This window comes from Corythoichthys intestinalis, chromosome 1, assembly GCF_030265065.1.
Source record: "Corythoichthys intestinalis isolate RoL2023-P3 chromosome 1, ASM3026506v1, whole genome shotgun sequence".
Lineage (NCBI taxonomy): Eukaryota > Metazoa > Chordata > Actinopteri > Syngnathiformes > Syngnathidae > Corythoichthys > Corythoichthys intestinalis.
The window spans coordinates 61,373,343-61,395,033 of record NC_080395.1 but is presented as its reverse complement, the minus strand read 5'-3'; the positions used below and the strand labels follow the sequence as shown (position 1 = coordinate 61,395,033).

Genomic DNA, 21,691 nt, shown 5'->3' with positions numbered 1-21,691 from the left:
CTGTCTATGCTGTCCTCACTCCGAAGCGTCTACTTTTTCCAAAGCTAGACAGCTAGTGAACGACGCCTTAATAATCAGACTTCTTCCTTTTTCATCTGATTTATTAATAAAATGGCCTTAAACCATTGTCCTCTTTAGACCGTCGTAAAACTACAAAAAAAAAAGTACACAAGCATTGCATTAGCAACATTGTTAGCTTAGCACGCTATACAGGTTCACTAAACATAAACAAAAAGCGTCTCATATAAAAAATATAACATTTTACTTACTAACATAATATGTACATTCTTTACAACAACCATACTTACGGACAAATCTTGTCCAAGGATCATATAAGCACAACATTACAACGTAGGCGTCAGCCGGAGACGTCGTGCAGCCATATTGAACTGGCAAGAAAACAATAAACCATGTCGCAAAGCGACCACAAGAGTTCGCTGTTAGACAGCACAAAAAGCCGTGCTGAAAAACTTACCAAAAGGCAGAATACTGTCTGAGCTGGACATGTGCGTTAATTGCGTCAAATATTTTAACGTGACTAATTTAAAAAATTAATTACCGCGCGTTAACGCGATAATTTTGACAGCCCTAATATATATATATATATATATATATATATATATATATATATATATATATATATATATATATATATATATATATATATATATATATACTCATATATATATATATATATATATATATATATACATACATACATACATACATACATACATACAAAACATTAATATTACTTAATGTGTCATTGACTACTACGTAATGTGAAAAAGGTAAATCACGTTTGATTTTATTTTTAAATCAGTAAACATGGAAATTAACTGTGAATAAATACTTGAAAAATATATTACAAGAACAATCAGGGTAGTATTCTTACATACAGATGATTTAAAATGTAATAATAAAATACATACAATCTTATAGCCGTATTTTCACGTTTTGTTCCCATCAACATTGTTGTTCTCATGCACAGATATCAGAGAATTTAGTAGTGTTGTCCTGTAGACCACACTCAGGCTGCTGGGAGTTAGACTGAGACAAGATCATAAAAATGAATTTAAATATGGTACTTAACATTAAGGTTGTGGTCAGTTACTGGTGTGGTGGAATGAAAAACACAAGAAAATAAAGTCTTTATTGTGTTACCATGGTTCTATGTTTAAAATTACATAGATGAAATTGAAGAATAGGAGTTCAGTGCTGGTCTTGGCTGGTTTATTTAGAAAATCCAGAGTCTGTCCCCCACCCGGGCAGTATGTGTCAAGACCAGCAACTTTTGGAGTCAAGACCAAAAATAGACATAGACCTTCAAACTGTGATTTTTAGACCGGTCTTCGGCTCAAGACCGGTCTTCAGAGTTAGTACAACACTAGAATTCAGCAAATCAGCTTGTCTCGTAAAACGTGTTTTGTAAACAAGCTACGATGAAACATTAGAAGCTTCAGCATGTATTTTAACTGAACATTGTTACATTCCATAAAATTGTTATTAATTCATATTTTGACCATTTTTGTTGTGTTCATGTAATGGACGGATCATCAGAGGTGGCAGAACAAGAGGCTGTTTGCTTTGTGGTGACTATCGGAGCATTGCTCATCTCTAGTTTGAGCTCATGTAGGTACGTCTAATTGTGATATTGTGTATTTGTTTTTTTTTTGGCATAGTTGCACTTTTTGTTGGAAGTGCTTCCACTCTACCAGTTGTTCCGCCACTTCTGCAGATCAGCAGTTTGTATCACTTCCAATAGCAGTCATCACAGTGATTAGAAGTCCAATCATCACAACGTGTTCAGTGCAGGTGAGTTATGATTCACTCACGTATTAAAATTCAGTTGAAAAAACATGTTACACACATATTAGATGCCGGTTTGTCTGAAATGGAAGACCAGCCGGGAGTTACAGTATGTTCCCTGAAATTGCAACAACCTAAGTTTACATTGCCTTTGCCGAACTATTTTGTTTCTTTTGTTGATCGATTCGTGTAGAGAGGAGCGGTAGGCTGAAGAGAAGGACGATGGTCAGGTTGAGCAGCAGACAAAGTAGTGTTACACCCACTGAGTTGCCAAAGGTGATGGCTAGGGAGTGGTCGAGAAGCAAGGAACGTCGTAATGTCATATCACGCTCAATCGCCATTATCTGGATGTGGGTGCCAAGGACGCCAAAGACATGGAAAAGTTGATGACTGTTACCTGCAGAGGGCGTCATGACACAGTTAATTAATTATCCTGTTGCCAGATGACTAAAAGGTACAGCTTAACATTTTGCACAGGTGGATGTAATGAAACAACAATCCTCAGGAAACATGTTTCATTCATTTCGTGTTGAGCAGAGAAATAGATCATAATAACCACTTTGAATCAACCCTTAGCGTTGCTGATCCAAGCAAACAGAAAACTCCATTAACACAGCACATACAGTGGTATGGAAAAGTATCTGAAACATTTGGAAATTCTCACATTTCTGCATAAAATCAACGACAAATGTGATCTGATCTTTGTCAGAATCACACAGATGAAAAAAGAGTGTCTGTTCTAACCAAAACCACAAACATTTATAGGTTTTCATATTTTAATTAGGATAGCATGCAAAGAATGACAAGAGGGGAAAAAAGTAAACGAACCCTTTGCCTAAGAAAACTAAGAGAGCAATTGAAACCAATTTTTACCAAACAATTTAAGTCAGGTAAGTGCCCAATCACTGATGAGTGTTTTAAAGCTGCCCTGCCCACTTTAAAACACACACCTGATAAGAATCGTCTTAATGAGAAGCATTGTCTGATGTGCATCATGGCTCGGTCAAAAGAGGTGTCTGAAGACCTGCGATCAAGGATTGTTGATTTGCATAAAGCTGAGAAAGGAAACAAAACCACCTCTAAAAGTCTGGATGTTCATCAATCGACAGTCAGAGAAGCTGTCTACAAATGAAGAGAGTTTGGAACTGTTGCTTCTCTCCCAAGGAGTGGCCGTCCACCAAGGATGACGCCAAGAGTTCAGCGCAGAATAGTCTGAGAGGTAAAAAAGAACCCTAGAGTGTCTGCTAAAGACTTACAGAAATCACTGGCACAGTCCAATATCTCTGTGCACTCATCAACTACATGTAAAACTATGGCCAAGAATTGTGTTTATGGGAGGACGGAAGAAGCCACTGCTGTCTAAAAAAAACATTGTTGCTCGTTCAATGTTCGCAAAAAGGCACTTGGACACTCCACAGAAGTTTTGGCAAAATATTTTGTGGACTGATGAAACCAAAGTTGAATTGTTTGGGAATAACACACAACGTCATGTGTGGAGGAAAATGGAACAGCTCACCAACATCAACACTTGATCCCAACCGTGAAGCATGGTGGAGGGAGCATCATGATTTGGGGCTGTTTTGCTAACTCAGGGCCTGGACAACTTGCAATCATTAATGGAAGAATGAATTAAAAAATTTATCAGCATCTTTTGCATGAAAACCTGAAGCCGTCTGTCAGACAGTTAAAGCTAAAAAGAGGATGGATGCTGCAACGAGACAATGATTCAAAACACAGAAGAAAATCAACATCAGAATGGTTTCAGAAGAACAAAATATACGTTCTGGAGTGGCCAAGTCAAAGTCCAGACTTGAACCCCATTGAGATGCTGTGGCATGACCTAAAGACAGCGAATAATGCCAGATATCCCAGGAACCTGACTGAACTACATCAGTTTTGTAGAGAGGAATGGGCCAAAATTATTCCTGACCGATGTGCCAGACTGAGGGGGGGCAACATATTAAATGTGATGGTTCACTAACTTATTTTTTCCCCTTCTGTCATTGTTTGCATACTATCCTCATTAAAATATGAAAACCTATAAATGTTTGGGAGGTTTTAGTAAAAGCACACTCTATTTTTTCATCTGTATGATTTTGACAAAGATAAGATCACATTTGATGGTGATTTTATGCAAAATGTGAGAAATTCCAAAAGGTTCAAATACTTTTTCATACCACTGCAATCATCACGTCTGTGGTAGGTTTGCTATTCCCAATCAGCTGGAAAAAAGTATGTGGTCCTTCTTTTTTAAAAAATGAAATAGTCAATCAGGTTTCAAAGCCAGAACCAAAAGCTTCAATGATATTATCTCATTTCAAGTGAAATGCGTATTCAAAGTACTGTAGTAAGTAAGTAAGTAAGTAACTGTAAGTGAGTAAGTAACTGTACAAGTAAGACAATGTAAAAGGTCTGACTGAAATGCGTAATAAATTACACTTATGTGGTTGGGAGTTGATGGTTTTTGTTCCCCCTAAAAATGCAGTGGTTTAACAACTCTGTGTGTTTGTGTGGCGGGTACGGCCCACTAAGGCCCGCCCATTGTGACAGCTCTGATTTCTTGTTTTACTCAACAGGTTGAGTGATTAAGGCCAAGGAATAGCTTTGATATCTACAGCAAAGTGGGTTACATTTGAAAAGTGAAAAGTGTATTAAACAAATCTCAACATTGTTTGACTCAAGAATGAAATGCCAGTTCATGCTGCAAGCACAGATTTTTCTTACCAATATAGTCGAAGCTGCCCGGCGCCAAGCGCTCAGGTAAATGTGTCGCAAACAGAAAACCAGTTAGGAAAGCCAATCCAATGTGGGTCTTGTGGAAGACATTGGCGTCGTTGTCTGTGCAGCCTTCCCCTTCACACAGAAAAACCTGTGAAAAGGGGCATCATGAATAAGCCTTATAACTTAAATATCCAACTTATTTGAAGGGGTATGAGTGTAGCCTGTGGTTTTAAAGTGCCCATGACTGCAAAAAGCAGGTTTATTTCATATTTCACGCGGTATTTTATGCTCCTCAATGAAATGGACCGAATGGATGTGTGTGGAAGCGAATGATTTACATATTAATTTTTTAAATTCCGCGCCATGAAAATGAATAACTTCCTGTTTTGAGGAGGAATGTGAATGTCACGTCACCCGGGTCAGCATCTCACAATACAGCATTGCTTTATAGCATGCAGACTGACTTCGGATTCAGCTGATTTTGCAGATTAATTCGTTCATTTTTCACATCTCACAATACAGCATTGCTTTATAGCATGCAGATTGACTTCGGATTCAGCTGATTTTGCAGATTAATTAGTTCATTTTTCACATCATGCCAGCCAAATGTGCTGCAGGGTTTTGTTGCTGCACCAGGGAGAGGCGTGTGAGCCTTTTTGGGTTTTTGTATTATGTCAAATACTGGGATCATGGCACACTTTTTAATACGAAAGTGGCTTGCATTTTGTGGCTGACAATGCCCCTTGTCCACAGAGAATGCCACTCGGTCGACGACCGGCGGCTTGTCGCACACCCCCCTCTTCGCGTGCCCGCCGGGAGAGCGCTATACTAGGCTTATGCTCGTGTGGTTCTCCATATTGTCCAGACTCCCAGCACCCTCTGCCCTCTTCGTGTGCCCGGCAATAGATCACTATCCTCGAGTCAAGGGCGTCGGTTTGGTCTCAACATTGGTAGGGACGCTATAAGAGCATAACCTGTATATACACTTTATAGACACTAGACGGTCAACATTGGTAGGGACGCTATAAGAGCATAACCTGTATATACACTTTATAGACACTAGACGGGACATTAATAAGACCAAACCGATTGGGTGAACGGGGGTCAGGAGGGCTAAATTTCTCATAAATATGCTGATGTGTTGCCTACGTAAAAATGAAAAAAGTTACAATTGTTATTTTCAAGGGGGAAAATGGGGGAAATCCCCCTTTCTTCATATAAAGGAAATTTACAGTGGTTGTGTATTTGTGTTTTATTTTAAAAAAAAAAAAGAATGGGGGGGTTAGAGAAATGTCTGCGTAGGCTGCAAATAAAATCAGTTTTAAATGAAAGATGGAGAAAATAAACATATTTTAAATAATGAACAAATGCACAGTTGAATTAACGTTAACGGTAGAAAACACATACAGTACTTATCTCTAAGCTGCTTCCTACTCGAGTTTTGCAGGTTAGCAAGTTCACACAGTTTAATGTTATGCTAACTGTGATGCAGGTCGGACTTTCAGTAGCAAAATTAGTGGCGTGTTCCCCACCTCCACAACATTGACGTCTACTTACAGTGGCTGCTGCTGCGGCTGGCCGAAAAAAATTCTAAGATCCCTTGTCTTTGAAGGGGGTGGAGGAGGCGGCATGTTGACATATATTTCTGTCGGGGTTGTGTAAGTGTGCGAGTTTGTTTGTTCTGGTCATCAGCTAATCAAACGTGGCCATGATAATAAACACATAGGCCCTTTTAACGTGCTAATAAATATACTAATATTTGAGGTTTTCAGATGGTGGTCTTTGACCATGCTATCAAATTGAGTAAACCTCACTGTACTGTGGTTCATTTCATGATATTTCTAGTTTTGGCAAAGTGAAAAGGGGTAAATGTAAGTCCGAACATAATGAAAATACAGTAATACACTTAATAATGGAAGGGTCAATTCTATTCTTACGACATATGGGAAGACATTATAAATTATTATCATTCATGATTATCATAAATTATAATCATTATATAATTCAAATAAAGTTGCTTAAAAGTTGTTGGGGACAATTTGAGTATCCTGATAAGTTGGTAGTGTTATGTCCCTACTGTCCCTATGCAAACCTACACCCTTGCCCCGAGTTGGGCTCGGGCAGCTACGCGCTCCCCCGACGTCGGCCGGTTTGTCCGGTGATCATTCCCCAGCTGCTTCCCTGGCAAACAGGGAAATGATAAAAGCCGGACTAACTTCATTGGCATAAAATATTGTTCGGGAGGTTCAAAAAGTCGATAGTTTTGACCATTATGGAGTAATTTGGCCATGTCGTACTGAATAAATGCATTTTGAATATTTTATATTCCATTTAGTACAAGACTTTTATTTGTCATGACCAGTGTTGTTAATTTTACTTTAAAAAAGTAATTAATTACAGTTACCAATTACTTCTCCCAAAAAGTAATTGCGTTAGTAACTCAGTTACCTGAATGTAAGAGTAATTAGTTACTTGGCAAAGTAACTAGTGATTTTTTTTTTTCCCTCAAAAAAAAAAAAAAAAAAAAAAAACACAGGTCACACAATGTGAAGCTTAAAGGGTTTGGGGGACAATTGGCCCTAGCCCAATTCTTTACCCTCCACTTAACTAGACACAAGGGTATTGCGATAACTAGCTAGTAACCTTTGCTATGTGTGGAAGTCATTTAAAGTTGTGAATCAATCGTTAAAGTTGTTAAAATTTCTCCTGTTATTGCATTAGTTCCCCTCTGTCTACTTTAAACATGTGTAAGTTTTAAAATTGTTTCATCATTTAAAGATAGATTTAAGTTAAGATTTTGCCGATTTAGGAGCATTTTAGATTTAAAAAAATTACTTAGGTTCGCTAGGAAGGATCTCTACATCAGGGCCTTCCTGAGAGGTCTACTGCTTTAAGATGGCGGGTGTTTACAAACGAATGTAGTCCTTAAAACATGTTGGCAATGCAGCAGTGTCTGTCATTTGCATCTAGTTCTATAATATGATATCTACCGTGTCATGTGGGTGTAGTTTGTCGGCTATGGCTGCAGTCAGGTATTATTGGAGCCACCTAGCATCGCGGTTGCAACGGCGTCTTCCCCACTCCTGCTCTGCTCTCGTCCCCGTGAGTCCGTTTCTCTCAGACTTTTTTTTATTCAACCAACTTAGTAACGCATAGTAACGCACGCCTTTCCCGCCTCAGTAACGGTAACGGCGTTGCCAAGATGAGAAAAGTAATTAATTAGATTACTCATTACTGAAAAAAATAACGCCGTTAGTAACGCCGTTATATTGTAACGCCGTTATTAACAACACTGGTCATGACCATACCTTTTGTTTAGCAATTGGGGAAAAATACTTAGATAAAAAGAATATCCCGTAAAAATATTGGAGTAGAGAGATGAAAACAATGACATTTTGCTGCTCTCTTAGTCACATTTTCCCCATTCTGAATAATTCCCCCTCAATGGGCTGAATTCTAAATCAGATGAATGAATTAATTAATTATTAATAATTTCTCGTCATCTGCATTTTGCCAAATTGTTGTATATAGTCGAATCTTCTCAAAATATGATTCTAATTCACATAATAATGCTATTTAAGATTTTTTTTTATGCTGTCGCAGGCACTTTAAAATATTTATATTTACTTCAGAAAATATTTAGTAATACTTCAAAATAACATTTCCACTCATGATCCTGTAAAGCCTATCCTTTATCGCAACGCTGATTTAAAATTTTTAAAATCATTTGCCCATGAGGTTATCTTGTACTTTCTCATACCAAATAGACCTTGCATCAAACCCTCTGAATTGGTGTATAAACCAATTAATTTAAATGCATCATCATAATTCTCTGTAGATTACTGTAACAATCAGAGTGGAAGGCGGTCTCCATGCAAGGGCCCACTTTACACCACAGATCTGTGATCTCCCTAACCAACTTTACGTCATCTGCCCATGGAATTCTGCTTGCAATTCCTCATACTTTGTTTAATCGACCCCCTGGACGGAAACAAATCAATTTTGCACTTGCCATGGGCAACACAAGTGTGGCCCTACCCTGTAAAGGAGAGGAATGCTGTCAAACAGGTAAGGGAAGGCAAATGCAACAATGCGTAATGCTTTTCTGAACCTCGGACTCCGGCACTCAGGAAATCTGAAATTAAAGAAAACATAATTTTTAGCCTCTCACATGGTATTACCATTCATAACAACATTAAATGAAAACCTGCAAATACTAAGAAAAGAAAAATTAACAATTAGTCAAAGTTATATAAAAACCTTTGGTGGATGAATCCGTAAAAAGATTCTCTTTAGGGATGACAGTTCACATTACATGATTGTTACCTTTGTTTTGTTTTTTTTCTATTCTATCTCTTGTTGTAATCAAATTGAGGGATGCAAGAATATTTGATATATTTAAAGTCAGGAGGTTTCTGTAAAACAAGGTTTGCCTCTGTTTAGCGCTCCAACCACCTCCAGTTGAAACAACAAATGCAGTTAATCACTGTTTGGGGTTGGTCTTTTAAAAGTGAGAATAACAAGGCACCATATGTTCAAAATGCCAACAGAGTAAAGCTAGTCTGAGGAAGGGTGAAAATCACACAATTAGAGAACAGAATTTTCTAGAATTACAGTGGGTGGAGAACTAACATAATTTTTCTCACATTGCACTAAAGAAGGTGTGAAATGTTTACCTCTTTACAAGGTCATGATTATGATGAAGAATTGGTAAGCCAAGCCTGCCAGGATACACGTGGGGGGAAAAAAAAACAGTGAGTCATTAGTGTACTTTTTGGCTTGACAGTACCAACTATCTAGAATACATGTGCTTGGTGAATAAGTGTGATGTGAAAGTCCTTCAAAAACTCACAATTAGTATAGGCAGAGCTTAGTTGCATTTTTAGCCATCTACCCTAATTGGTAAGAGATTAAAAATTCCACTTCACAATATCTTCATTTGAATTTAACACAGTTCATATAATTAACACAGTTCATATTAAACTAGTGTAACGTGTACACATAGCTGTAATTTTATTGACAAATAGCTTGTGTGTCTGCAAGCAAGATAGAACGTTAAAATGTACAGTGGCATTCAAAGGTTTGGGGACGCTCTGTATGCCCAAATGGTCATGTGATTTTTTTAACATACCTGGAGTAGCAGGCAAGGCTGGTACATATAACCGAGTTAAGCAGAGCAACAGGGATGAAACTCTGGTGCAAGATGTTGTTTACCCACTTGTCTGGAAACACGTACGCTGAATATGCAATTGCAGAACCTGAAATACAACACATTCATTTTATAAAACTTTTTGATGAACATAAATCAACAGTTTGATTTATGTCTGCAAATTACATAAATGGAGGTGGGGATTTCTTTAAATGACACCATTTAGCACACATGACAACAATTTAAAAAACACATTTGTTCAAATGCTTTAATTATTAATGTTAATTAAACATAAAATATGTTCCAATGTTTGTGTATACACAGTGTACTACTAACAAATGATAATCAATTGCAAAATATAGTACAGAGAAAACATTTTGCATTTACAGTTAATCAGTTTTGATTGAGATTTCAGGATAATCATACTGTATTTTATTAAATTTCCTATAGAGTACAACTGCTTACACCATACCGAGCTGTTTTATTTGGTATTCAAACTTTTGCAATGTTGTATAGTTGTTCAATGGTCTTTATGCTTGCGGACTATGAGTTTACTGCAGTGAAGCACAAACAATACACTCACCCATGCTGTAGAGACTCAGGGCTCCATAGTCAAAATAAAAGCACATGTGCCGCGCCCGTGGCGACATGCTGTTGAAAGTGTGAGCACAGCTTGATGCCAGTGGATATATGCAACTTGAAACTATTAAGACCACCAGAGGCCAGGTGAAGGGATGCTGCCACACAGTTTGCATTAGAACAACACTTACAAGTTTCCATAGGAAGTACCTGCAAGGAGAACAAACTGGATGCAGTCATTCAAACATTTTTCAGAGTGGACAATAGCTATTGTACGTCATTGGGATTGAAAAAGGAAAGAAAAAAAAGTTGTGTTATAGTGAAAACGGATGTGACAACATGACTTATTTAGTGATTACAGAGGGGTGAATGGTCTACTTAGATTTTCAAATTCACCACAACTTAATCAAAAATGTTATGAGGTAAACTAACTTCATCTTAAAGTACTAACCAAGTAAATTATAAAGTATTAACCAATAAAGTACAGATCTGGGATCATTTTACCTGGTAAAGAAATGAGTAATTATTAGCGATGCACAGAAGTTAAGATTCTTGGCCGAAATTGAAACCGAATATGAGAAAATTTAGGCCAAAAACCGAAACAAAACTATTTAAAATATATATATTTTTTTCTTTTCTTTTTTTTTTTGTTTTTAAATAATTTTTATATTTAATTTTAAAACACACACACACAATTAAGCCAATTGTTATTCAAATTTTATCATGTTATATATTCATTTGATTTAAAATGGAAAAAAATCTCTCCCTCTCTCTACTATTATACTATACTCTACTACTCTCTACTGCATTTATATATACGTATGCAGCAGCAAGACTTTTAACAGGAACCAATAGAAGAGGGCACATCACCCCTGTGCTCCAGGCCCTTCACTGGCTTCCAGTCGAGTTTAGAATTAAATTTAAAATCCTCCTTCTTACATTTAAGACCATTAAAGGGTTGGGGCCATCTTATCTCTCCGATGCTCTGGTTCCATACCGCCCCAACAGAACACTCCGCTCTCAGAATGCAGGTCTACTGGTAGTTCCCAGGGTTTCTAAAAGTACTGTCGGAGCTAGAGCCTTTAGCCACCAAGCCCCTGTTTTATGGAATCAGCTTCCAGTTAGTATTAAAGAAGCTGAGACAGTCTGCACATTTAACATTAGATTAAAAACTAGAGATGTCCCGATCGGTCGGATCGGGTCCGATCACGTCATTTTCAAAATATCAGAATCGGCAAAAAAATATCGGCCATGCCTTTTTTTAATATATATATATATATATATATATATATATATATATATATATATATATATATATATATATATATATATATATATATATATATATTTTAAATTAAATCGTTTTTCTAATTGTATTTAACGTTACAGACATAATATGTTACACTCATCCAGAGTCTTTAGTTTAGGCCTAAGGTAGGGTTATCACATTTATTCCGATAAAGGCAGTAATTACTTTAAAAAAAAATTTATCACGTTAAAATATTTAATGCAATTAATGCATGCGCTGCACGACCCACTCACGCATTGTCGCGCTCAATCTGTAATGGCGCTGTTTTACCTATAAAGAGAGATAAAAGGCAGCGTAAAATGAGTAGAGTTATTTTGGGCAGCCTTTGGAGCCTTTTTTTAATTGGCTAAAGCCTTACAATCCCTCTTCCTACGATCAGAAATATCATGGGAAGCAATGTGGGGAAGCAAGGTAGCAATTGATCTTTCTCTTAACACCTTATGTTATTTCCCAACGCAGAGAAGATATATCAATTGGTAGCACTACGCACAGTCATGGTTCCACTTCCCATCATGCTACAGTATCATTTACTGAAAGCTCAACAATTACACTTGATGGCAATATTTAGTCACAATATACAAAGTCACATGTCTTTCTATCCGTGGATCCCTCTCACAGAAAGAATGTTAATAATGTAAATGCCATCTTGAGGATTTATTGTCATAGTAAACAAATACAGTACTTACGTACTGTATGTTGAATGTATATATTCGTCAGAGTTTTATTCATTTTTTTCTTAATGCATTGCCAAAATGTATATGATCGGGAAAAATTATCGGGAATGATTGCAATTGAATCAGGAGCAAAAAAAAGCAATCGGATCAGGAAATATCGGGATCGGCAGATACTCAAACTAAAACGATAGGGATCGGATCGGGAGCAAAAAAACGATCGGAACAACCCTATTAAAAACGTTCCTATTCGACAAAGCTTATGGTCAGGCTAGTTGAAGTTGGAGGAGACTCACAGTTTAGTCTAAGCTGCACGAGAAGCTATAAAGCTGGGGGAAGTACAGCCACTGAGTTCTATCTCCTTTTTCTCACTCTACCTACCACTTGTCTTACTTTATTTCTATTTTCCAATGTTAATATCTAGTTGTCTAGTCTCTTCATCACTAGTCACCCGGTGTCCCCTTTCCCCCCTCCCCTCTGGGGAGGGGCTATTTTTCAGCTGCAGCCTCCTGACTGTCCGGACCCCTGGCTGGATGGACGTCCTCGTTGCTACCCCCGTCTCATCTGTCTAGATGGACCTCTTCTTGTTCCTTTACTCCACTGCATCTTTACGGACTATAACTGCGCCTGCTAATTCCCATTAGCAGTCCTGGGGCTTCCTGTCTATCCGTCCTGGGAGTGGATCTCTCCTGACTGTGGTACTCCCCAAGGTTTCTCATTTTCTCCCAAAGACTCTGGAGTTTTGGGGTTTTTTCCTTGCCGACATGGAGGGTCTAAGGATGGGGGATACCCAGGACTCAAACTTTATTCATCTTTGTTGCTTCATTTGCTGTTTCTGAATGTGTATCATATTGCCTCTGCAAAGCCCTTTGAGACAACCTTGTTGTGATCCAGGGCTATACAAATAAATTGAATTGAATTGTATAAATCTTAACCCATCGATGCCAATTGTCCCGAATTAAAGACATTCCAGATCAAAGCAGCGGCAATCAGATTATTGTTTTTTGAACCATAGATTACTGTTGTTGCTAATTGTCATCATTCATTAAATTAAATCTATTTTATTAGTATTACAGTTATATAAACTATTTATTATATTATGATATACTTCTCGTCATTATTATTTCTTTTTTTATGTATCTTAATTAACTTTCCCAACTTTCAAGCTTCAAGTGGTTTAGAATTACAAAAATATTTATTTGATAATATTTATTTGGTATTGGCATTTCCACAATGCACAACATAAAATGAGATCAAACACTAAATTAAATATTTAACTTGACCCACTATACGTTAAATAATAATGTAAAAGACCTGCAGAAAAGTGAGCACTACTTCTTGCAGTAAAATGCTATTTTTAGTGTATGTATTTATTTATTTATTAATGAAAAGTACCTTCTTTCCTTTATCACATTGACATCTTTTTACTTCGCTCATAGAGAACATAAGCTGCAGCACTGCTTCTCAAAGGTTAGGCTTTTTGTTTATTCCCACATCCAAGTCATGCGCTTTATAACATGAATAGCAAATAGCTTCGCCGAGCCAACACACCCTGATTTGGACTGAAACTTCATTTCGGCCACATAATTTCCTGTGCAACTATGCTAATTATCACTTGTCTGGTCGTGTGGCAACATAGAAACAACCTACATAAACGTGCACTCTTGCAGATGGTCAGGTGAATTTCAGACAATGAAATAATTTTTTGTTTGTTTTTGTGAACCTAAATTGTTTTGACCTCTCTGCTCTTCCTGTGCTTGAGCGGGTTATTTCCAGGTACTTTAGCATAATATTAGCATACTTTACACAAATAATACAAGAAACCTTTATAATAATTGGCACTGATTTGTTTTTAATCTATATGTACAAATGAATGTAACCCAACAAAAAAATTAAAACATACGAGATTAATTGCATTTTGCTCTTTTTAGTACACAGCAATTTAAGTTTTGTCTTACTGCTTGTAAAATGATAATGAAAATATTCTCTTGTATTTTAGTGTCTACAGTATTGGTAAACTCAGGGCTGGCCTTGTGTTGCCATGGAACGTTTATTGAAGGTCTATCTCACACAATTCCTCTGAAGAAAATCACTACAGAAAAAGATGTAAACTGAAAAAAAAAAAGTAAACTAAATGTGATTCTTGTGCAGATTATTCCTGTGGGTGCTTTATTATTCTAGTCCTTTAATTGATAATCTTTGGAGAAGTCCAGATGATCATGGTAAAATTTGTGATAAAGGCTTTCAGACCGTTAAGTATAAAATCTTTCATACTTAATGGTTCGAAAACCTGACAACCTTGTTAGAATAGTATAGCTGTAATTTATTGTTCCTGTGTGGTAAATATGCAAAGAAGTATCTTTGCATATGAATGTCAAACATTCCAATGAGTCGCATGCCCCAGAATTTTGCGGGTACATACCAGGTGGGCAAGAAGTGGGTCCAAATATTAAGAGTCTCGTTGGTCAGCTGAAAAAGACTTAGAATGCAGTCCGTGGCAGAACTACGGGGGTGACGGTACCCAGAGATTATGCTGTCCTCATGGAACTCCTTAAGAAGGAAACAGATAGCAAAAATGCTCTTATATAAAGGCCTTCTCTATTAAAGCATGTGATGAAAATGATGTATTTTGGGTCAATTGGTTACAAACATTTCTTTTGAACTAACATAATATTCTTGCAGAAACAACTTGACCCTGAACAAGGTGGTTGTGACTTTTTTTTTTTTTTTCAACATTGTCAAATGTTTAAATTGTTATTTCTTTTAAACGCCTACTTGGGGAACTGCAGCAATTATCTGGTCTGTAGCCTATACATTATTCTGCAACCAAAAATAATTGTCATCCTTATACGAAACATTCTTACCTAAGTACGGTCGCATAAAAGTAGAAGAATCATAATAATGATTTATCTGTACAATTTATAACAAATTGTGTAAATCCCTGATTTCCTTTAGATGCAATTCTCGCAAGGCATACTATTGTGTTGCAATATTTTGTTTTTTAAATTGGAAAGAATAGAACATGCATGTGTTTAACGCTAGTAATTGTGTGGAATAGTTTTACAAGAAAATATTGCATATGTTAATAACATTCATTTAACGCAAAGTAAATTATGGCTCAACACCACCTTTAGATGTTTAACAAACTTCTATTCGGTCTCATTGCTTTCAGCCACGTCTTATTGTACATTGAAGTGAAATAAAACATGGTTTGAAGTTAAAGATAAAAACCCCATAATTGATTTTGTACCTCACGACCGTATGTTTCATTTAAGATAGAGCAAACTTACTTTGGGCACTTGATTGATGGTGACGACTCTTGGTAATTTCATGAGGCTGAACATGCTTACTGCAAAGTTCTGCTATCTACTGTTTGCGAGTGAGCTGACTGCTAGCCGGGTGTGTCTCGTGTCTTTATAAGCGTTGTGTTGCCATGCCTCCCCATTGGATTCCTACTTTCACACCCAGCGAGAATATCCGGTGTACCTGTGCCACTCCCTCCTGTTCTTCCTCCTCCTCTCTCTCTTTCTGTCTTCATACTGCACACACAGGCAGCATCCCAATATTGTGACACTTTGCCAATGGGTGTTAAAAGTCTGTCAAAAAAAAAAAAAAAAAAAAAAACGGTCCTTTTTAGACAAGCTAAGGAGAGATGGACTATCCCAATTTAGGGAGCTTTCACACTAGCACTGTTTGGTCCCTTTCAAACAGACCAGAGTTTCTCATAGTAATAGTCTACTTCATTCTATGTTACCTTGAATACTCTGTGGGGTAATAACAGCAGACAATTTGTCAAAAAATGTGTTTGGACTTTTTCTGGAATAAGATATTACATTATCATTATTTAGCGTTTTCTGTTTTTTAAATTTTTTTTCAATGATGACTGTCCTGCTGAGGTCAGTAGCCAATAATGCGAAGCAAAATGTCACACTTCGCTTTAAACTCAATCGCCTGGTTAAACCTTTCATGCACAAATGATATTTTATTTCCTTAAATGTTTTTATTACATTAATATAGGCTGAGGGGCCAACTGCAGCCCTCTTAATAATATTAGCAGCCCCTGTTTGACATCCAGTTGTAGTATTACTGTTTTTCACATGAATTTTTTGATGGGTAAAAAAAAAATGTAAATAATTTTAAATTATTACATTAATTAATTGAAGGGTGTGCTTGGGAAAATAAATCAAATATTTAAATAGTAATAAATAAAAAGGAATTTAAAAAACACAAATTAAAATCCCATTAATAATAAAAAAGAATAAATAGCTCTAAATAAAATAAAACAATAATAAACATATAACAACACAAAAATAATAACAAATTGTAATAAATGAAAAAGGAGAAGAATAAAAACTTAAATTCAAATAAGTGTGGCCCATGTGTATTTTGCTCCGGCAATTTTCCATATGTATATGTTTTGTTTTGTGATCACACACAGCTTAATTCTGTCTCTGACACTGACGGCAATAAAAGTCCAATCCATTTTAACTGAATGAATGATTGCTTCTAGTTCCTCCAAGTTGAAATGGATTGGACGTCTACACGTCAACTTTGCTCATTAATATTTACGACGTTATCAACTGTTGCTAGGAGGGGTCAAACTCAAGTATGTCCCTCATGCTAGATGCATGTAAATAGTGTACGAACGAGATGTTTACTGAGCTAAACCTTCCAATTCTGTCCGAAAATGATGTCCCTGGTGCCAAATTCACTGGTAAAGATGTGGAAGAACATACAGTTAAAAATAGATGGCTCGAGTGTCGAGGGCTGCAAAACACGGGCGGGAAAAAGAGCCGACCTGATGCAGAAGTAGCTTTTTTATCGACACTTTTTTCTTCTTTTTTTTCAATGACTTACGCCACTAACAATGACATTCTCCTGTTTCAACAAGCTATCCTGTACCACCATATGCCCTGTCTTTCTTATATATTATATCCTCTGGTTGTCTTGTGTCTCTGAACATTCTTGCGGGTAATTTGTAATGCTATTTTTGTGTAGTGATCGCAAATGCTACTTGGTGACGGCGAACAACCATTTTAATTTTTTCATTAATAAGAAATCTTAATTTTATTAATTTATTTACACTTCCCCCTTAGTAAGATTGTTTCTTTACAACAGAAAAGGTAAAGCTGCTAAATCTAGAGCATACCTGTAGGCATGAACAGGCTTACAACAAAAAGACCAAGGCCAAACATGGCTAATTTATCTAAATATCCATATTTTAGAAAAATAGGCCAACATGACTGTTGTGATATATAAATAAAAATAAAAAAATCAGGTCATTCATTGTCAGACAGAAGCAGCATGGCAAAATGCTACGCTAAAAAATAAGTAAAAATATAAAAATGACTTACCTCTTCTGGGCAGGCAATGGATCATGATTGTCATCTGTTGGACCATGGCCCCCACCAAAATGTTTACTGCATATGAAGGTGAATGACTTCACCTTGCTGGTATTAAACTGGTCTTTTGGATGTCTGCATAAGTTGATCCATTGTTCACATTTTCTTCCTCTGAGTTTTTGGCTTCGGGAAACGTATGAAGAAAACTATGCTTCTATGTTGACCCCCATCCAGCTTACGATGGTGATGGTACGCAGCCTTATGGTCTAAAAATACGCTATTGGTGTTTTCAATATCAATTTCCCTGTACTCTGTGATCTAAACTGGCAGTGCATGAGTTAAGCTATGACACATTTTGAAAAGATGTCCATTGTAGTGACCATTGCCCCTGAATGGTTAATGTTTTATCCCAAAAATGGATGCAAACCATATTTAATATCTTACTGCAGTTTTTGGCTACAGCCACGTGACTAGCAACAAAATGTGATACTGTGCGCATTAGCATACTTACCATGTAGTCTTCAAACTGGTTATACAAGGTTTTTTGTCTGACACTGATAACAAACACATCGCAATTCTAAGAACTAATTTGAGCGGTATTGGCGAGCACAATAGGCTCTCATTCTCTTCATTCTCTCAGGGGGAACAACACCAGAGCAACACGGCAGTGTAGAGGGGGGTAACATACGAATTACCAAGAGATGCATTACCTGCACTCCAACAGGAGAGCATCTCATTAAGATAAGTGGTTAAAAAAAGGTACAACAAAGACAACAACACAACAGAAAAGGAACAACAGAAGAGTAAAAGGTAATTGTCTGAAGATTACATGCACTTATTATGGTCATGAAAGTCACTCATTTTTATTGAACGTCTCATCTTGATGAGGTGCTCAAGTTTCTGGCATTTTTCTTTCCAGATAGCTGATCACTCATTTTGTTTGTTTGTTTGTTTGTTTTTGCTTAGTCGGAATAGGGAGGTTTCCTGGCATAGAATATCCCAAACATGGTCCACAAATATTCAGGGGTTAAGGTCAGAGTGAAGGAAAGCTGATCAAAAACTCTCAAGGTACTTGAATCTAAGTCGTCCGAGTGGTAGACAATGGATGAAGGGATAGATAGGAAAAGTGGGTGATCTGGGCTAACTATGCTAACGACACAATGCACTTCTTAGTAGTCCCGAACAAAATCAGCTGTGCATCACGAAGCCTTCTTTCTGCTGACTATGTTATAGTCTGTCATTTTCAGCCAATATGTAACGAATTTATGTTGTTGGCCCATCCATCACTTTGCTCAGAGGCAGGCGTGAAATAACTTAATAGGCACAACTTCTTTTGGACCACCAGGTGTCAGTGTTGTCAAAGAAACCCAAACGAGAAATCAATGAGTTCATGACTCATTCCTGGTACTCATTCGTTTTAAATGTCAATTTTATTAACTCATTCACTGCCATTTACAGTAACACTACAGATGTCAAATCTATTGAACTAAACTTGCTAGAATAGAAGGATCACATTTCAATGCCATTGATGGCGACAGACGTCCAATACATTTGGAGTAGGAGAGCTGGACCAGCCCACCCAGTCTAAATATATTGGACATATTGCCGTCAATGACAGCCAATGTTATTTTATATTTAAGCTGATCCGACAGTATGAATGTTGTTGATCTCTTTCCTTAGTTTCATTGTTGTTACAATTTTACCTTGAGTTGATTTATGAAAGCTATATATTTCATGCACGACTTAAAAAAAGATGCTGTTTTGTATATTAAACCACTTTTATATTGATTTTATAAAACGTAGTAACAGTAACAGCATGCACATCAGTGGAGTCTATTAGGCTGTTTATGATATTTCCCACAAAAAAAAAAAAAAAGAAAAGAAAAAAGAAACATGTTAAAATGTAATTTATTTTCACAGAACTGTTTTGTTGTGAATTTCAGTATTCGGATTCGGTATGATTAAGATATTTCTTAGAATTTGTAAAATTCCTTTATTCATAGAAAAACCTAAAAACAAAATAAAGTGCGCTGGTCAACTTATGTTGTATGATTACACAAAGTGTTGGGGTGTCAGGAACGAAATGAAAAATTGCTTAGGGGCCCATAAAGGCTAGGCCAGGCCCTGTTGGCAACCAATGAGTCAGCCATTTATGTTATCGTTAAAAGAGTATAAAAACGGAAAGGGTTGGAACACTATTTGTCAGTTAATGAAGCTTGAGGGGTTTTTTTTGTTTTGTTTTTTGCCATGAGGTTAATTGAAGACACGATTTTCCCATAGGTGTGAACGTGTGAGTGCGTGCAGGAGTAGGTGTGCATGTGTGCATTTGTCTGTGTTAAAAGTGCTTTGTTGAGCTGGCAAATGCTGAGTGGTGAACAGCACACATCGCCTCTGGCCGGAATTCCGCTCGATAGGCTCCAGTTCATTCATGACCCAAATGAGGACAAGTGCCAGAGTGAGGATTGACAGATGTTAACGAAGGAAAGGTAAAATGGCTTGCTTCTTTCGAAGGTACAGTGTATCACAAAAGTGAGTACACCCCTCGCATTTCTGCAGATATTAAAGCCCGCAAACAGTTTACTGAAGACATGTCAACAAAGCACATGGATTACCATGTCCTATGGTCTGATAAGACGGGCGCGCTTTCTTGTGTACCGTCTTCAGAAGAGGCTTCCTCCTAGGGTGACAGCCATGCACACCAATTTGATGTAGAGTGCGGCGTATGGTCTGAGCACTAACAGGCTGACCCCCCACCTCTTCAATGTCTGCAGCTACGCTGACAGCACTTCTGTAACGAGTCACATGACATTTTGGAGGGAAAATGACAAGCAGTACTCAATTTGGACATTTAGGGATGTACGTAGTTTCTAAGGGGTGTACTCACTTTTGTTGCCAGGGGTTTGGATATTAATGGCTGTATTTTGAGTCATTTTGAGGGGAAATAAATTAACTATTATATAAGCTGTGCGCAGACTACTGTACTTTTCACTGAGTCAAAGGCTACGTTCATACTACAGGTCTTAATGCACGAATCCGATTTTTTGTAATATCCGTTTTTTTGGCGTGCCCGTTCAGACTGCCTTTGTCCATTGAGACCGTTCAAGTATTACGCATGCGCACTAATTCGCAGTGCGACACGCGCTGAGCAAGAAGACCCGCATGCGCAGAAGCATCAAAACAAATGACACGCGTCATCCGTCATTCCAGAGATATATTTTGCTTTTCAAAAGGAGGACACAAATAACAGACATAAATAATCCCCGTTTAGGCTTATATTCAAAGTTTATATGGATCGATAGCATGCACGCACTGTACGTGCATGTCACACACACATACGGGCAATTTGCCCCGACTCTCGGCCGTGTAGGCAATGTTGAAATATTGCTCACTTGGAGCAGAGAGAAAACTGAGCATTCTCAGGCTTATCCTCAACCCATTTTTATTTTTTATGACTGTTGTAAGGCCCAGCCCTTCCCCAAAAGCCATGTTCACTGCAAGCTGTGCGCTAATAACGCACCGCTACGGTAGCGTCTCTCTCGCTATTTGATGACGTAATTGCTGCATGAAATCCGATTTGGGAGAGTGGACAGTACAGACCGCCGCGACAGTCTGGAAAAATGTGGCCCAGATCGGATTTGAACCACATACGAAAGTGACCCAGATCGGATTTGAAATGGTCCAGTTCTACGCGACTTGTCACGTTCAGACCGTCAAGTTAATGCCTCACTCAAGTCGGAAAAACACGAAAAAATCGGAAGACCTGTAGTATGAACGTAGCCAAAGTGTCATTTTGTCAGTGTTGTCCCATGAAAAGATATACTTAAATATCTTCAGAAATGCAAGGGCTGTACTCACTTTTGTGATACACTGTATGTTAAATTATGCCATATAGTCTCTTTGGCAAGATTGTACCGTTTGCATAGCCACTTTTCCCACGAACAATTCTTATTCCCAAAGCAAAATAACATGTCATAATTGTATAGTTGCAGGTAGATGCTTGCATGCAATCAGGTTTGATGATTTAGAACAGGGGTCTCCAAACCGGTCCTCTAGGGCCGCTGTGAGTCCTGGATTTTTTTCATACCGATCAAGCACAGACCTTTTAACCAAT

The 21,691-nt window shown here is 37.4% G+C and overlaps 1 protein-coding gene across 1 annotated transcript; it reads right to left on the bottom strand.

Moving 5' to 3' along the window:
- Positions 1 to 783: 783 nt before the first annotated feature.
- On the bottom strand, positions 784 to 15,646 carry paqr5b (progestin and adipoQ receptor family member Vb). Its single transcript, XM_057841026.1, has 8 exons — positions 15,529 to 15,646; positions 14,661 to 14,788; positions 10,263 to 10,468; positions 9,662 to 9,788; positions 9,207 to 9,251; positions 8,569 to 8,665; positions 4,534 to 4,678; positions 784 to 2,206 (listed from the first exon to the last, which is right to left on the bottom strand). Exons 1-8 carry the CDS (start codon positions 15,580 to 15,582, stop codon positions 1,950 to 1,952), a joined length of 1,059 nt encoding a protein of 352 aa, XP_057697009.1. The 5' UTR covers positions 15,583 to 15,646; the 3' UTR covers positions 784 to 1,949.
- Between the last annotated feature and the right edge of the window lie 6,045 nt (positions 15,647 to 21,691).

Excerpts from the sequence above, each read along its gene's own strand:
- paqr5b (XM_057841026.1), bottom strand. The coding sequence starts at position 15,582 with ATGTTCAGCCTCATGAAATTACCAAGAGTCGTCACCATCAATCAAGTG. Across the intron at positions 10,469-14,660 it reads ACCCACTTCTTGCCCACCTG|GTACTTCCTATGGAAACTTG; the intron begins GTATGTACCCGC and ends TTCTCCTTGCAG. Across the intron at positions 2,207-4,533 it reads GGGCAGCTTCGACTATATTG|GTAACAGTCATCAACTTTTC; the intron begins GTAAGAAAAATC and ends CGCCCTCTGCAG.